Source organism: Salmo trutta, chromosome 13, assembly GCF_901001165.1.
Source record: "Salmo trutta chromosome 13, fSalTru1.1, whole genome shotgun sequence".
Lineage (NCBI taxonomy): Eukaryota > Metazoa > Chordata > Actinopteri > Salmoniformes > Salmonidae > Salmo > Salmo trutta.
The window spans coordinates 867,154-884,025 of NC_042969.1; the positions used below are offsets into that span (position 1 = coordinate 867,154).

The 16,872-nt window shown below is 42.1% G+C and overlaps 1 protein-coding gene across 1 annotated transcript in view; it reads right to left on the reverse strand.

Moving 5' to 3' along the window:
* Window positions 1-3,098: 3,098 nt before the first annotated feature.
* Window positions 3,099-16,872, reverse strand: part of LOC115205050 (glycine receptor subunit alpha-4-like) — a 111,176-nt gene continuing 97,402 nt past the window's right edge. Inside the window, exons 6-9 of the mRNA XM_029770616.1 lie at window positions 14,335-14,472; window positions 13,732-13,946; window positions 12,619-12,768; window positions 3,099-3,989 (exon numbers count right to left, since the gene is read on the reverse strand). Of these exons, the coding sequence (XP_029626476.1) occupies window positions 3,702-3,989; window positions 12,619-12,768; window positions 13,732-13,946; window positions 14,335-14,472 (791 nt within the window). The 3' untranslated portion in view covers window positions 3,099-3,701. The remainder of the gene's footprint in view (window positions 3,990-12,618; window positions 12,769-13,731; window positions 13,947-14,334; window positions 14,473-16,872) is intronic.

Genomic DNA, 16,872 nt, shown 5'->3' on the forward strand with positions numbered 1-16,872 from the left:
GTTTTCCACATTTTGTTACGTTACAGCCTTCTAAAATTGATTTAAATAATTGTTTTTACCCATCACTCTACAAAAAATACCCCATAACGACAAAGTGAAAACTGGTTTTTAGAATTGTTGGTAAATTTATTGATAATGAAAAACAGAAATACCTTATTTACATACAGTGGGGAGAACAAGTATTTGATTCACTGCCGATTTTGCAGGATTTCCTACTTACAAGGCATGTAGAGGTCTGTAATTTGTATCATAGGTACACTTCAACTGTGAGAGACGGAATCTAAAACAAAAATCCAGAAAATCACATTGTATGATTAAGTAATTCATTTGCATTTTATTGCATGACATAAGTATTTGATCACCTACCAACCAGTAAGAATTCCGGCTCTCACAGACCTGTTAGTTTTTCTTTAAGAAGCCCTCCTGTTCTCCACTCATTACCTGTATTAACTGCACCTGTTTGAACTCGTTACCTGTATAAAAGACACCTGTCCACACACTCAATCAAACAGACTCCAACCTCTCCACAATGGCCAAGACCAGAGAGCTGTGTAAGGAAATCAGGGATAAAATTGTAGACCTGCACAAGGCTGGGATGGGCTACAGGACAATAAGCAAGCAGCTTGGTGAGAAGGCAACAACTGTTGGCGCAATTATTAGAAAATGGAAGAAGTTCAAGATGACGGTCAATCACCCTCGTTCTGGGGCTCCATGCAAGATCTCACCTCGTGGGGCATCAATGATCATGAGGAAGGTGAGGGATCAGCCCAGAACTACAGTGCAGGACCTGGTCAATGACCTGAAGAGAGCTGGGACCACAGTCTCAAAGAAAACCATTAGTAACACACTACGCCGTCATGGATTAAAATCCTCCAGCACACGCAAGGTCCCCCTGCTCAAGCCAGCGCATGTCCAGGCCCGTCTGAAGTTTGCCAATGACCATGTGGTCTGATGAGACAAAAATAGAGCTTTTGGTCTAAACTCCACTCGCTGTGTTTGGAGGAAGAAGAAGGATGAGTACAACCCCAAGAACACCATCCCAACCGTGAAGCAAGGAGGTGGAAACATCATTCTTTGGGGATGCTTTTCTGCAAAGGGGACAGGACGACTGCACCGTATTGAGGGGAGGATGGATGGGGCCATGTATCGCGAGATCTTAGCCAACAACCTCCTTCCCTCAGTAAGAGCATTGAAGATGGGTCGTGGCTGGGTCTTCCAGCATGACAAGACCCGAAACACACAGCCAGGGCAACTAAGGAGTGGCTCCGTAAGAAACATCTCAAGGTCCTGGAGTGGCCTAGCCAGTCTCCAGATCTGAACCCAATAGAAAATCTTTGGAGGGAGCTGAAAGTCTGTATTGCCCAGCGACAGCCCCGAAACCTGAAGGATCTGGAGAAGGTCTGTATGGAGGAGTGGGCCAAAATGCTGCAGTGTGTGCAAACCTGGTCAAGAACTACAGGAAATGTATGATCTCTAATTGCAAACAAAGGTTTCTGTACTAAATATTAAGTTCTGCTTTTCTGATGTATCAAATACTTATACCATGCAATAAAATGAAAATTATTTACTTAAAAATCATACAATGTGATTTTTCTGGATTTTTTTTAGATTCCATCTCTCACAGTTGAAGTGTACCTATGATAAAAAATTACAGACCTCTACATGCATTGTAAGTAGGAAAACCTGCAAAATCGGCAGTGTATCAAATACTTGTTCTCCCCACTGTAACTATTCAGACCCTTTGCTACGAGACTCGAAATTTAGCTCAGCTGCATCCTGTTTCCAACGGTGGTAAAATCAATTGATTAGACATGATTTGGAAAGGCACACTCCTTTCTATATAAGGTCCCACAGTTGACAGTGCATGTCAGAGCAAAAACCAAGCCATGAGGTCGAAGGAATTGTCCGTAGAGCTCCGAGACAGGATTGTGTCGAGGCACAGATCTGAAGACGGGAACCAAAACATTTCTGCAGTATTAATGGTTCCCAAGAACACAGTGGCCTCCATCATTCTTAAATGGAAGAAGTTTGGAACCACCAAGACTCTTCATAGAGTTGGTCTTCCGGCGCAAACTGAGCAATCAGGTGAGAAGGGCCTTGGTCAGGGAGGTGACCAAGAACCCAATAGTCACTCTGACAGCTCCAGAGTTCCTCTGTGGAGATGGGAGAACCTTCCAGAAGGACAACCATCGGGTAGTCGCCAGACGGAAGCCACTCCTCAGTAAACAGCACATGACAGAAGCATATAGACAGGCGTGTGCCTTTACAAATCATGTCCAATCAATTTAATTTACCATAGGTGGACTCCAATTAAGTTGTACAATCAGCGGAAACAGGATGCAGTTGTGCTCAAGATTCTCTGGTCTGATGAAACCAAGATTGAACTCTTTGGCCTGAATGACAAGCGTCACATCTGGAGGAAACCTTGCGCCATCCCTACAGTGAAGCATGGTGGTGGCACCATCATGCTGTGAGGATGTTTTTCAGCGACAAGGACTGGGAGACTAGTCAGGATCGAGGTAAAGATGAACTGAGCAAAGTACAGACAGATCCTTGATGAAAACCAGAGCGCTCAGGACCTCAAACTGGGCAAAGGTTCCCACTCCAACAGGACAATAACACTAAGCACACAGCCAAGACAATGCAGGAGTGGCTTCGGGACAAGTTTCTGAATGTCCTTGTGTGGCCCAGCCAGAGCCTGGACTTGAACCCGATCGAACATCTCTGGAGAGACCGGAAAACAGTTGTGCAGCAACACTCCCCATCTAACCTGACAGGGCTTGAGAGGATCTACAGAGAAGAATGGGAGAAACTCCCCAAAAACAGGTGTGCCAAGCTTGTAGCGTCATACCAAGAAGACTCGAGGCTGTAAATGCTGCCATAGGTGCTTCAACAAAGTACTAAGTAAAGGTTCTGAATACTTATGTAAATGTGTTTTTTCGTTTATTTGTTTTTTATTAAAATAAAAATGTTTTTCTAAAAATGTTTTTTTTCCTTTGTCATTATATGGTATGGTGTGTAGATTGATTGGGGGAAAAAACGATTTAATACATTTTAGAATAAGGCTGTAACGTAACAAAATGTGGAACAAGTCTGAATGCTTTCCGAATGAACTGTATATAATCTATTGTCATATGTAGTTAAAACAACATATCATCACCTCATTTAAATCCAGAAATATCAAAGACCCCAATCCCTCCCTCACACCCCATTTGTTTGGCATTGTAAAGTTGTAAAAAAGCCTCTTTTTTTACATTCATTCAAAGATGCGTTGATTGATAAAATTCAAGTCAGTAGTATCCATCCAGCCATGACTAATATTCCCTTGTGGTATCTGCCTTTAGCCATAGTTCAGAGGTCAGGCAGAAGTTCAAAGACTAGCATTATTATGTTTCTGTTGTAATCCAGTCAAAACAAGATGACTAAGATAAAAGAGAACGCAATAACAAACAGCACTCTAACACCAGTTTAAATTCACATCTTCACTTTCTTTCATACACACTTTCTCTCTCTCTCTCTCTCTCTCGCTCTCTGAAATCCTGAAGACGCACCTGAGCACAGAGTTTTTAGCATCAATGGCAACTGTTGCGAAGCATATGCCTCTGAAACACTTTTAATGTAGGCAGTTTTGGTTGAAAGAAGAAGAAAAAAAATGTAGCATGTAACAATTAGAGGTCGTGGGGAGTAGAGCAGAGAGCGTATTACAAATTTGTGTGGATGTCCTCATGTCGCAGCACTTTGTAGGTAATCCAGTAGAAAATGTTGAAGAAGAGGAAGCTCAGAGGGAAGACTGCACGGGATATCGTGTCGATGCGCTTGGCCCGGTCCACAAAGCGCTTGCGGACCGCCTCGCCATCGTACACGGTGGACACCGGCGGGGCGAAGATTGTGGCCCCTTCCACCGCTGTGCCGTCCTTGGTCTGCAGGCAGTGACCCAGTCCGTAGCCGCGGAAGTAAAACCCACGGCTGTCTCTCACCAGTTCCTCTTCCTGGGGAATGAAGCAAAAAGAGAACACAGATTGGCTTCTCACTGTCAACTGGCATTAACTCATATTTCTTCCCAGTGGGTAATTCTCAGATGCAGGCGTTTGGGGTGTAACGTAGGAAAAGGGCAACAGGGTGAGGGCATTACTTACTCAACTTAAAATGAAAAACACCATGCATGTCTGGACTTAAAGTGCAACTGCCCCTAAAAACAACTTCTCATTTAGAAAACAGCCTATGTGGCATCGATATGAGTCATAACCATGTATTCTACTGTCAAAGTTTACTACAAAGTGTCATTTTGGTCATAAAGTCAGTCTTGTCCAAAACTGAGTTTTGTGAGAAATCACAACCTAAGTGAAGGTTTTTTTTTTCAATCCTGCCCACAGGCCAACAGCTTGGCAGCTGCATGCGATCAAATCGTAATGCCCATGGTCAATTTGCATTGACTTTGCATATCCCTGTGGGGCTTGTTAGGGACCGTAGTTAAATTACACAATGTAATTTGTAAAAAAAAAAGATATATTATAGCAGATGCTCTTATCCAGAGCGACTTACAGTTAGTGCATTTATCTTAAGATAGCTATGTGAATCAACCACATATTACAGTCGTAGTAAGAAGAGTTTTGACTGGGCTGAGTGGGAGCTGACCTCCCGTAGGGAGGATGGCCAACAGACCAGAGGTGGCAGACGCAAGCACCTGGGCAAGCATCATGGTCTTGTAGTGGATGCGAGCTTCGACTGGAAGTCAGAGGAGTGTGCGGAGGAGCGGGGTGGCATGAGAGAACTTGGGAAGGTTGAACACCAGATTGGCTGCTGCGTTCTGGATAAATTCCAGGGTTTGATAGCACAAGCAGGGAGCCCAGCCAACAGAGAGCTGCAGTAGTCCAGACCGGAGATGACAAATGCCTGGATTAGGAGGTGTGCCGCTTCTTGTGTGAGGAAACGTTGTACTCTACGGATATTGTAGATCATGAACCTGAGTTGTCCACCGTGATGGAGATGTCTTGAAGTGGGCAGGCCTTACCTGGAAGGAAGAGCAGCTTTGTCTTGTTGAGGGTTAAGCTACATGGGACAATATGTTAAAATTGGCTCCACATTTCAATTACTTAAAAACCTCAAACCAACTATAAATAGTAGAAATGAATATACAAATATTGAAAGCATTTAAAGAGAAAACTAAAATGTGTACAACATGAAAATATTGACACATTTACATTGTGTAATTTATTGACAGTTCCTAACTAGCCCCAGAGATTGGTTAGACTTTGGATAGCCTATTTTGCCAGCCGGCTGAAGCTAATTGGCAAAATAATTTGTCTAACTCTTCCCACCTGCGAACACACAAAAGAGACATCCACATCAAACCACACTCTGAAACCACCACCTATTTCAATTCAATCATTGCCACTAGCGTTTCTTAATGAACCAAATCTAAAACGAGGCCAAATCCGGAAGTGCAGTCGGGCTTTAAGGGGAGAGCTATTTCCAGTTTACTATGTTGTAATTTGCCTCGTGTCATGGATGATTTGTGAGAGATGGTGTTTAATCAATCCAGCGGTCTAAGTTCAAGTTTGTTCAGTCATCTGCCTTTCCGGAGTCTCTACACAGAGGGAGGGCAGCTGGAGAGGAACAGTATCATTAACGCGAAAGGGCCATTTTAATTACCAAAGTAAAAAAAATGTACCTCCATTTCTCTTTGTAGGCTAAGGACACAGCCTTTTTTTGAATATAAACTTCTGAAATAATAGACCTATCAAGGTGCCGGAGTGAAAAGTCAGGGTCCCGACAAAAACTCACAATGGGCATTACCAATGATGGATGGCGGGGCACTCTTTCCATGCAGAGTGAGATGCTATATTCCCTATCTTTGTGGAGAATATTAATAGGCATGTAGCTTAACGTTGACAGTCCTTTCACACCTTGAGAGATGCGCTTTGGCAGGGGAAGGTGGGATGTGGGATCTAAATTGGGTTATTAGTAGTCAGTGTTAAAGGCAGTGAGTGAATTGACCCTCCCGGGTGTCTCTCTCCCTGACCCTTGGCAGGACTTTTTTTTGTGATACAGCCTGAATTGAAAATTGATTTTTTTGTCATCACTGGCCTATACACAATACCCCATAATATCAAAATGGAATTATGTTTTTAGAAATGTTTGCAAATAAATTAAAAATGAAAAGTTGAAATGTCTTTAGTCAAAAAGTATTCAACCCATTTGTTATGGCACGCCTACATGAGTAAACATTTGCTTAATAGGTTGCATGGACTCACTATATGTGCAATAATAGTATTTAACATTATTTTTAATGACTACCTAATGACGACCTCACAAACCCTCCCGGGTGTCTCTTTCCCTGACCCTTGGCAGGTCTTTGGGATTCTGCCTAGCTATTGCCATCTCATAGCTGCGCAGAATTGGCACTGAGTAATGACATGCAGACATCCTTTCCTACTTTCCACATCTTTTCCACCATAGCTACTGTGGTAGCTGTACATTGGGTCTACAGTAAGTGTGCATGATACTTCAAAGTACTAGTGGTCTACCTAACATCTGAAATGGCTTTAGTGAAGGCCAGTTGGCAATATGCCCCCCATTTAAAGCCCAACTTCAGCTCTTCTCTAAGTTCCTTTCTTCAATTACGAGAATTCTTTCCTCTCCGACATGCCTGCCTTGTTCCTTGGCTGTGAGTGAACTTGGCTGTGAGTGAACAAACCGTTTATCCAAAGCAGAGCAGCAAGTAGAAATTAAACAGGCACAGTGCCTTCAGAAAGTATTCACAGCCCTTGACTTTTTCAAAAAAAATTGTGTTACAGCCTGAATTGAAAATTGATAAAATTTGGATTTTTTTTGTCACTGGCCTATACACAATAACCCATACTATCAAAATGGAATAATGTTTTTTGAAATGTTTGCAAATTAATTCAAAATGAAAAGCTGAAATGTCTTTAGTCAAAAAGTATTCAACCCATTTGTTATGGCACGCCTACATGAGTAAACATTTGCTTAACAAGTCACATAATAAGTTGCATGGACTCACTACATGTGCAATAATAGTATTTAACATCATTTTTAATGACTACCTCACAAACAGTTGTCTATAAGGTCCCTCAGGCGAGCAGTGTATTTCAAACACAGATTCAACCACAAAGACCAGGGAGGTTTTCCAATGCATCACAAAGAAGGGCACCTATTAGTAGATGGATAAAAAAATAATAATAAACAGACACTGAATATCCCTTTTGATCGTAGTGAAGTTATTAATTACACTTTGGATGGTTTATCAACAAACCCAGTCACTACAACGATATAGGTGTCCTTTCTAACTCAGTTGCTGGAGAGGAGGGAAACCATTCAGGGATTTCATCATGAAGCCAATGGTGACTTTAAAACACAGCGTTCAATGGCTGTTAAAGGAGATAACTGAGGATGGATTAACAAGATTATAGTTATTCCATAATAATAACCTGATTGAAAGTGAAAATAAGGAAGCCTGTACAGAATACAAATATTCCAAAACATGCATCCGGTTTGCAACAAGGAACTAAAGTAATACTGCAAAACATGTGGCAAAGCAATTGACTTTTTGTCTTGAATACAAAGTGTTATGTTTGGGGAAAATCCAGTACAACACATTACTGAGTACCACTCTCCATATTTTCTAGCATAGTGGTGGCTGCATCATTTTATGGGTATGCTTGTAATCGTTAAGGACTGGGTCGTTTTTCAGGGTAAAAAAGAAATGGAGTGGAGCTAAGCACAGGGAAATTCTTAGAGGAAAACCTGGTTAAATCTGCTTTCCACCAGACACTGGGAGATTAAATCACCTATCAACAGGACAATAACATAAAACACAAGGCCAAATCTACACTCGAGTTGCTTACCAAGAAGAAAGTGAATGTTCCTGACTGTCCGAGTTACAGTTTTGACTTAAATCTACTTGGAAATCTATGGCAAGACCTGAAAATGGTTGTCTAGCAATGATCAACAACCAATTTGACAGAGCTTGAAAATTTTTGAAAAGAGTAATGGGCAAATGTTGCCCAATCCAGATGTGGAAAGTTCCTAGAGACTTACCCAGAAACACTCACAGCTGTAATCGCTGCCAAAGGTGCTTCTAAGTATTGACACAGGGGTATGAATACTTATGTAAATGAGATATTTCAGTATTATATTTTCAGTGAATTTACTAAAATTAGTTTTCACTATGTCATTGGGTGAGAAAAAAATTATATTTAATCAATTTTGAATTCAGGCTGTAACAACAATATGTGGAATATGTCAAGAGGTATGGATACTTTCTAAAGGCACTGGAGGTATATTTTTTACTCAACAAAAAGATCTCTCAGTATTAAGCGATCACTACATGCCAACACCCTCAGAGCAGAGGATGTCCTGAAAAAGAAGAGTCTTTGTGCTTTCTTGAGAAGACAGGGAAGGTGAAACACCCCCCCCCCCGGAGAGTACACACCTGGAGCTGATGACACAGAATTACATCAGACTTTAATTTAATGTTTAGAATTAGGATGGCGTGAAGGGCAGGAGCAGACCAGGGGGGAAGAGAGAGAGAGAAAGGTCAAAAGGGGCTTGTTTCAGTGCAAAACTTGCACTTGGTGGGGCAGGGGCAGAACATATTCGCTTTGGGGATCAGATGTGGTGGAAGACATTCGGTTTTGGGGGTCAACAGATTCAGTTTGAGTGGACAGAGGTGATGGAACATTCACTTTGGGGTCAGAGGTGATACAGGGTCAGTTTTAGCCTGGCACAGGCCCTGCAGTGCTGATTCAGGTTTCCGTGGTAGATGGTGCTGACAGTGTTGTTGCCAGGCAGGTCGTTCACTTTCCTCTCTGACTCTACACTCGGCGGTTGACTGGCCAAGGCCATGGCCTCCGCAGGGAAAGGAGCAATACATAGATTGGAAAAATGTAATTTGAAACCATAATATTCTCTCTTTTAATACCAATCAGATATTAGTTGCACATTTGATTGTGTACCTTTTTTCTCAGCTTTTGTCTATAATTCAAGGGTCCTGAAAGAATGATGTGCTCAGCTGCTGCAAAACTTAATTCCTAAGAAATGCTAATCTGCTTTTTGCTGAGTGCAGGAAATGCTATCTGCTTCATTCCAAATTCAGCAAAAGTACAGTACTTTCTTTGAGCCAAAAATAGACAAAAGATGTGGACATACAGTGGACATACAGTACCAGTCAAAAGTTTGGACACACCTACTCATTGTCCACATTGTAGAATAATAGTTAAGACATCAAAATGATGAAATAACACATATGGAATCATGTAGTAACCAGAAAAGTGTTAACTTCTTTGGAATAGTATTTTCACGGCCGGATAAAAAACATACCCGATTTAATCTGGTTACTACTCCTGCCCAGAAACTAGAATATGCATATAATTAGTAGATTTGGATAGAAAACACTCCAAAGTTTCTAAAACTGTTTGAATGGTGTCTGAGTATAACAGAATTCATATGGCAGGCCAAAACCTGAGAAGATTCCATACAGGAAGTGCCCTGTCTGACAATTTGTTGTCCTTCTGTTGCATCTCTCCTGAAAATACAGCATCTGTGCTGTAACGTGACATTTTCTAAGGCTTCCATTGGCTCTCTAAAGCCGCCAGAAAGTGGAATGGGGTGTCTGCTGTCTCTGGGCAAAGAACAGCAGCAGAATTTGTAAGTGGTCAGCCTGGGGACAGTGAGTCTGAGATGCGCGTTCACGAGACTACTCCATTTTTTTCTTTCTGCCTTTGAATGTATACAACGTTGCCTGGTTGGTATATTATTGCTATTTTACGAGAAAAAGCATAAAAATAGCATAAAAATAGATTTTAAACAGCGTTTGACATGCTTCTAAGTACGGTAATGGAATATTTAGAATTTTTTTGTCATGAAATGCGCCTTCGTGTCACCCTTCGGATAGTGACCTGAACGCACGAACAAAACGGAGCTATTTGAATATAACTATGGCTTATTTGGAACCAAAACAACATTTGTTGTTGAAGTAGAAGTCCTGGGAGTGCATTTTGACGAAGAACAGCAAAGGTAATCCAATTTTTCTAATAGTAATTCTGAGTTTAGTGAGCCCCAAACTTGGGTGTCAAAATAGCTAGCCGTGATGGCCGAGCTATGTACAAATGTGCTTTCGCCGAAAAGCTATTTTAAAATCTGACACCGCAATTGCATAAAGGAGTTCTGTATCTATAATTCTTAAAATAATTGTAATGTATTTTGTGAACGTTTATCATGAGTAATTTAGTAAATTCACCGGAAGTTTTCAGTGGGTATGCTAGTTCTGAACATCACATGCTAATGTAAAAAGCAGTTTTTTGATATAAATATGAACTTGATTGAACAAAACATGCATGTATTGTATAACATAATGTCCTAAGAGTGTTATCTGATGAAGATCATCAAAGGTTAGTGCTGCATTTAGCTGTGGTTTGGGTTTATGTAACATATATGTGGTTAGATTAACGAGAGTTTTATCTTTAAAATGGTGTAAAATAGTTGATTGTTTGAGAAAATTGAATTGTGGTATTTTAGTTGGTTTTGTATTTTGCGCCGTGCGATGCCATTGGCTGTTGGCTAGGGGTTCCGCTAGCGGAACGTCTGTCCTCAACAGGTTACAAATCAAAATATATTTTATAGTCGAGATTCTTCAAAGTAGCCATCCTTTGCTTTGTTAACAGCTTTGCACACTCTTGGCATTATCTCAACCAGCCTCATGAGGAATGCTTTTTCCCACATATGCTGAGAACTTGTTGGCTGCTTTTCCTTCACTCTGCGGTCCAACTCATCCCAAACCATCTCAATTGAGTTGAGGTCAGGTGATTGTGAAGGCCAGGTCATCTGATGCAGCATTCCATAACTATCCTTGGTCAAATAGCCCTTACACAGCCTGGAGGTGTGTTTTGGGTCACTGTCCTGTTGAAAAACAAATTATAGTCCCACTAAGCACAAACCAGATGTGATGGCGTATCACTGCAAAATGCTGTGGTAGGTATGCTGGTTAAGTGTGCATTGAATTCCAAATAAATCACTGACAGTGTCACCAGCAAAGCACATCCACACCTTCACACCTTTTCCTCCGTGATTAACGGTGGGAACCTGATAAAATAATTTATATGTTTAAAGGTAATGATTAAATAATTCTACCCTGAAACGTAACTAATTAGTAATTAGTTGTTTATGTAGCAGTATAATGAATAATAAAATTATTAAACATAAGTCCAACTAGGTTGGACTGGGAGGGAGATGTGTGTATGTGTGTGCCGAAGAAAATACCGAGAACAATTACAACTGTGTTTGGCTCGACCTGGCTAGAACTCTGAGAAACTTATGATGGGAAAGGGAGTATTGGAATGGAATGGACAGCGCTGGGTAGTGATACACAGTGGTGAGAACTCTGGAGAAGCACACAACTCACCTACTGTTCGTGTGTGCGTAGGATATCTACTGTTTGTGTGGATGTATGTGCGTAGGTAGGAAGTGAACTTTAAAATGGATGTCTTTGTATAATGAACTTCAGAGTACTCTCGTGAATAAGCATTTTGACTATTGTAAGCTGGGACTCTCGTCTGTTTCATTCAACCAGAATCTTACAAACTCTGGGTTGCAGACTGAGTAGATTAATTGAAGTTTATGAACATTGATAACGAAATTTAAATAACAGAACCACACATGTGGAGATCATCTGTTCACCTACTCTGTGTCCAACAAAGACACAGAGGTTGGAACCAAAAATCAGAAATTTGGGCTCATCAGACCAAAGGACAAATTTCCACCGGACTAATGTCCATTGCTCGTGTTTCTTGGCCAAAGCAAGTCTCTTCTTCTTATTGGTGTCAGTTAGTAGTGGTTTCTTTACAGCAATTCAACTATGAAGGCCTGATTCACACAGTTTCCTCTGAACAGTTGATGTTGAGATGTGTCTGTTACTTGAACTCTGTGAAGCATTTATTTGGGTTCCAATCTGAGGTGCAGTTAACTCTAATAAACTTATCCCCTGCAGCAGAGGTAACTCTAGGTCTTCCTTTCCTGTGGCGGTCCTCATGAGAGCAGGTTTCATGATAGCACTTGATGGTTTTTGCGACTGCACTTGAAGAAACCTTCAAAGTTCTTGAAATGTTCCGCATTGACTGACCTTCATGTCTTAAAGAAACGATGGACTGTGTTTTTCTTTGATTATTTGAGCTGTTCTTGCCATAATATAGACTTGGTCTTTTACCAAATAGAGCTATCTTCTGTATACCACCCCTACCCTGTCACAACACAATTGATTGGCTCAAACGCATTAAGACGGAAAGAAATTACACAAATTAACTTTCAACACGGCACACCTGTTAATTGAAATGCATTCAAGATGACTACCTCATGAAGCTGGTTGAGAGAATGCCAATAATATGCAAAGCTGTCATCAAGGCAAAGAGTGTCAAATTTGAAGAATCTCAAATAGAAAATATAAAACACTTTTTTGGATATACATGATTCCATATGTGTTATTTCATAGTTTAGATGTCTTCACTATTATTCTACAATGTAGAAAATAGTAAAAATAAAGAAAAACCCTTGAATGAGTAGGTGTGTCCAAACTTTTGACTGCTACTGTATAATATATACACTCACTATTCTTTGCCGCCGCCGCTTCTTCCTCAGCCTGATAAACTCCTTGTGTTGCCGCGAGACAAAGTTGACTGCCGCATATTCGAGCAGCGCAGCGAACACGAACAGCAGGCACACGGCCATCCAGATGTCAATGGCCTTCACGTAGGACACCTGGCAGGGAGGGGCACACAAGGTCACCGGGTCATCAATAGCGAATCAATGGAGGCGTTGGTGGGCATAATTATGTGGAAATGGCATAATGGCACTGCCCTAAACATGCAGACTCCATTTTAGTCATTTAGCAGACGCTCTTATCCAGAGAGACTTGTAATAGTAAGTGCATACATTTTTTTATACTTTTTTCATACTGGTCCCCTGTGGGAATCGAACTCACAACCCTGGCGCTGCTCTACCAACTGAGCAACACAGGACTAGTGAGACTAATGAGCCTTGTCTTCAGAATGGCCCAAAATTGTAACAGGAGTCAATAAGATGCAGGCAGATGCATCAGATTCACATAGACTCATACATCAGCCAGGGAATGTCAACTCTGCTCTGTTCATGAACACGTTAAGGTCAAAACATGTCAAACTCAAGTTTGAAATTCCAGTTGAGTTCACTCCATAGTAATATTTTGCCAGCTACCTGACTAGACATGGCCTAACTACTGTATCTATATTGGCTATTCCAGTCTAACAAACCTAGAGGCCTAGCATGTAGGCAGCAGCTACTTATCCAGTTAAGGTACATGCACATGTGCGTCATGCCAAGCATTGAAGATGCTAGAAGTAATTGGTTATGAACTGGACAGTTACATTGCATTCCGTTGATCTGGCAGGTGACAATAACCAGGTGTCAGCCCATTAAAGTGACATCTGAAATAACCAATCAGCATTGGGAGAGGAGTCATATGATTAAATTGAAACAATTTGAAACCTTCTGATACATATTCACCAATGCTACCAGTTCTACAAGCTTTGCGTTGACAGTGACGCTTCATGTGAATAGTGTTTCCACGCCTTGCAAAATTAGCTTCTGATAGCACTTACTAGACTCGCTATCCATCATCCTGCTTACTTGCCTTACTTTTTAACACTACATCCCTGGTGTTGGTAGAGCGTTATCTATGCTCACCTTGGGTAGAGAGGCCCGGGACCCAGAGCTCTGGGTGGTCATGGTGAGCACGGTGGTGATGCCCAGGCCCACTCTAGCCGGGGCAGCATCCATGTTGATCCAGAAGGAGACCCAGGACAGGATGACAATGAGCAGGCTAGGGATGTACATCTGGATCAGGTAGTAGCCCATCTGTCTCTCCAGGTGGAACTTAACCTCGATGCAGGTGAATTTACCTACCACCATAACCGATGGAATTGGCAAATACTTATGTCAGTCTTTTGGCAAATTCTGTAGACTTTACGTGTTTTTTGTGTGTAGGTTAGAAAAGTTGCCACTGGTCCATGGAGTTCAGTTCATATGTTGAGAAGGAAGTTGCTGCTACTCCATTGAGCACTTAATTAGCTTTTTTCTCATGTACATTTATCAATGATTCTGCAGCATCTAGCACATTTAATCACTCTGCAGAAAGCACCATCTTTCTCAACAAGTTATGCTCTGAACTCTTTTCTTAAACATGGATTCAATCCCCAAACCCCAAAGCTCCATACTGCCATTTATGTTCCTTTCAGAAAAACAATGGTAACAATGTGCTCTTCCACTGAAGTTCCACCAAGGTCCCACCTGTGTTGTAGTGCTTGGTACAGTAGCCCAGATCCTGCTCATCTTTCAGCACGAACTGAGGGAGTGTCAGATCATCAGCCACCTGCACCGGTTTCTCTGCCAACCACTCGAAGATCAGATCATTCATGGTATACCCAACTACAGAGAGAGAAAGAGATACGATTAGAGTGGGAGAGATACAGGGGGAGGGTGAAAGAGAAAGAGAGAGCGAGAGAGTGGGGGAGAGAAGATGAGAAACTGAGAGAGAGGTCTAAAGGGAAAGATATGGAGATATGCCTCAACAACAGCGGGAGCTAATGGCTTAATGGATGCAGGATTGCCCTTGCATTCACTTGCACGTGTTTGTGCCACCAAAGACCCAATGTAGACAATGTAGACCCCAATGTAGACAATGTAGAAAATAGTAAAAATAAAGAAAAACCTTGAATGAGTAGGTGTGTCTAAACTTTTGACTGGTACTGTATGTAGGGCCTGTCATGCCAAATAGTGTCCCCCTGCTAAAAAGTGCCCCCCTCTGCGTCACAATGGGATTAGATGAGTTCCAGCTTCTGTTGCTAGGGCTGTTCCTAGAATTCGCGAAATTCTGACTGGATTACATAATGAACCAAAGCGTCCGTTGCTATGCTGGTTGCTTGCCTCTATTTTACGTCGTAGCGGTCACTAAGGACGGATGACGCGGCCAGTTCTAGTTCACCTTATAAGCGCTCGCTCAGTCCATGCAAAATTATTAACGTTACCTCAGAATTGCTCTCCAAGGACAGTGTTTTTGACGGTGAACACCTGCTGCTTTAGAATGCCGAAAAGACTGGAAATAGAATACTCTTTCTTTACCATATATGTCTTGTATAAGAAAATATTGTTAAATAGGAAGAAATAATTTAATCTGTTTTTATATTGATTTTATATTGACATTGCTAGCTAGTTATTTACCTCAGCCTGCCTAGTCAGCTGGCTAGCCAGACAGTTTTATTTAGCTAACGTTATCTAGCTAGCTAACTTTTGTAGCTTTCTGTTTGTATGTAGCTTGCACTTTAATGGCATCCCTCGAGGAGATTTTCTTTTATCTTTCCAACCAGGTGAAGTCCAATGAAGGCACCACTGATCTCGACAAGAGGCGCAACACTCGTATGGGGGCAGAGAAATTCACAGTTCAGTGTAACGTTAAGCAGTTATTTTCTGTTAGATAACTGGAAGGATTTATGTACAACCAACCATTTATAACCCTTTCCCATCTATCTAGTTGGTCATCTACATGTCGCTAGCTATACATTTAGTTATATGTCTGTCATATTGAGGTATCTAGCTATAAGTTAACCCTGGTCAATCAAATGGATAGGTGTAAGCAATTATGGTAACTCAAACGGCCCTTAACTAGGTGTCTTCACTAGACAGAGAGAAACCCATACAGAGAGAGAGAGGAAGAGAGTGAAAGACAGAGAGATGGGGAGACAGAGAAACAGAAAGACAGCAGTGCAAATTTACTTAGAGTTTAGTATTTCATCAACTCGACCATCGCCTGTCCGAGCCACCCAGGAAGTATCCCATCCACCAGAGCCAGTGAGTTCGGATCAGTCTGATTCTCTGTGCTCTGAGTCATAAGGCGACCAGCTTGAGGTAGGCTATACTTTCAAAAACGGTTGAAAAGTTAATATCTCCCCTTCACACTGCACTGCCCTAATTCATCACATTTTCTCACTTGTGGCTTGCGTCGGACTGGAGGAACAGGGTCAGGTAAGTCCAGTCACTGGACTAAAAGACACTAGTGAGGTTCTCATCACTAGTGTCTAACAGGGGCAGGTAAGGCCAGCTGCTCTCTGTGGCCAGATGGAGGACCTTCGGGGGGGTCAGTCTTCCGTCACACTCCTGGTTAGACAATTTAACAATTGATCATGCTCAAGCTTTTTTGCAGGTGCAGCATCCAGAAGTAGGAGGCCTCCTCGTGGTGGGCGACATTGCCCTGCTGTCAGCAGTACCAACACTGGCCCAGGGGTTTGTCCAGATAGTCAATCTCAAGGCTAACCACTGGGTCACGGTAAGTAACCTCCGCTGCCAGGTAGGCACTGTTAAGGTGTATGACTCCAGTGGTCATGACACCACCCCAGAGTTTCTCTCACAACTCACCTCTCTCTTATCTTTTCCAGGGACTTCTGTGACTGTGGAGGGTCCGGCAGTCCAGCAGCAGAAAGGGGGCACAGATTGTGGGCTGTTTGCTATTGCAAACAGTCTTACTCTATGCAGAGATGAGGAACGTTCCATGGCACGATACCATCAGAAATCCATGAGAAATCATATATTCTCTTGTTTTCAGGCTGGGCGCCTGGAACAATTTCCCAGTCCCGATTCCAGTCCCCGTCCTGAGTCCAGGACTCCCAAGGTGTCCACTCCCTACACAACAGAGGTCAGCGTCCACTGCTTCTGCTGGAAATACGTGAGAGAAGGTAAGGAGGTGGCCCGGTGTAGGAAGCAATTTCATGTGTCTTGTTAGTCTCATGTCGTCAATGTGCGTGAATTTGTCTGTCCGTCGTGTCCATCGTGTTT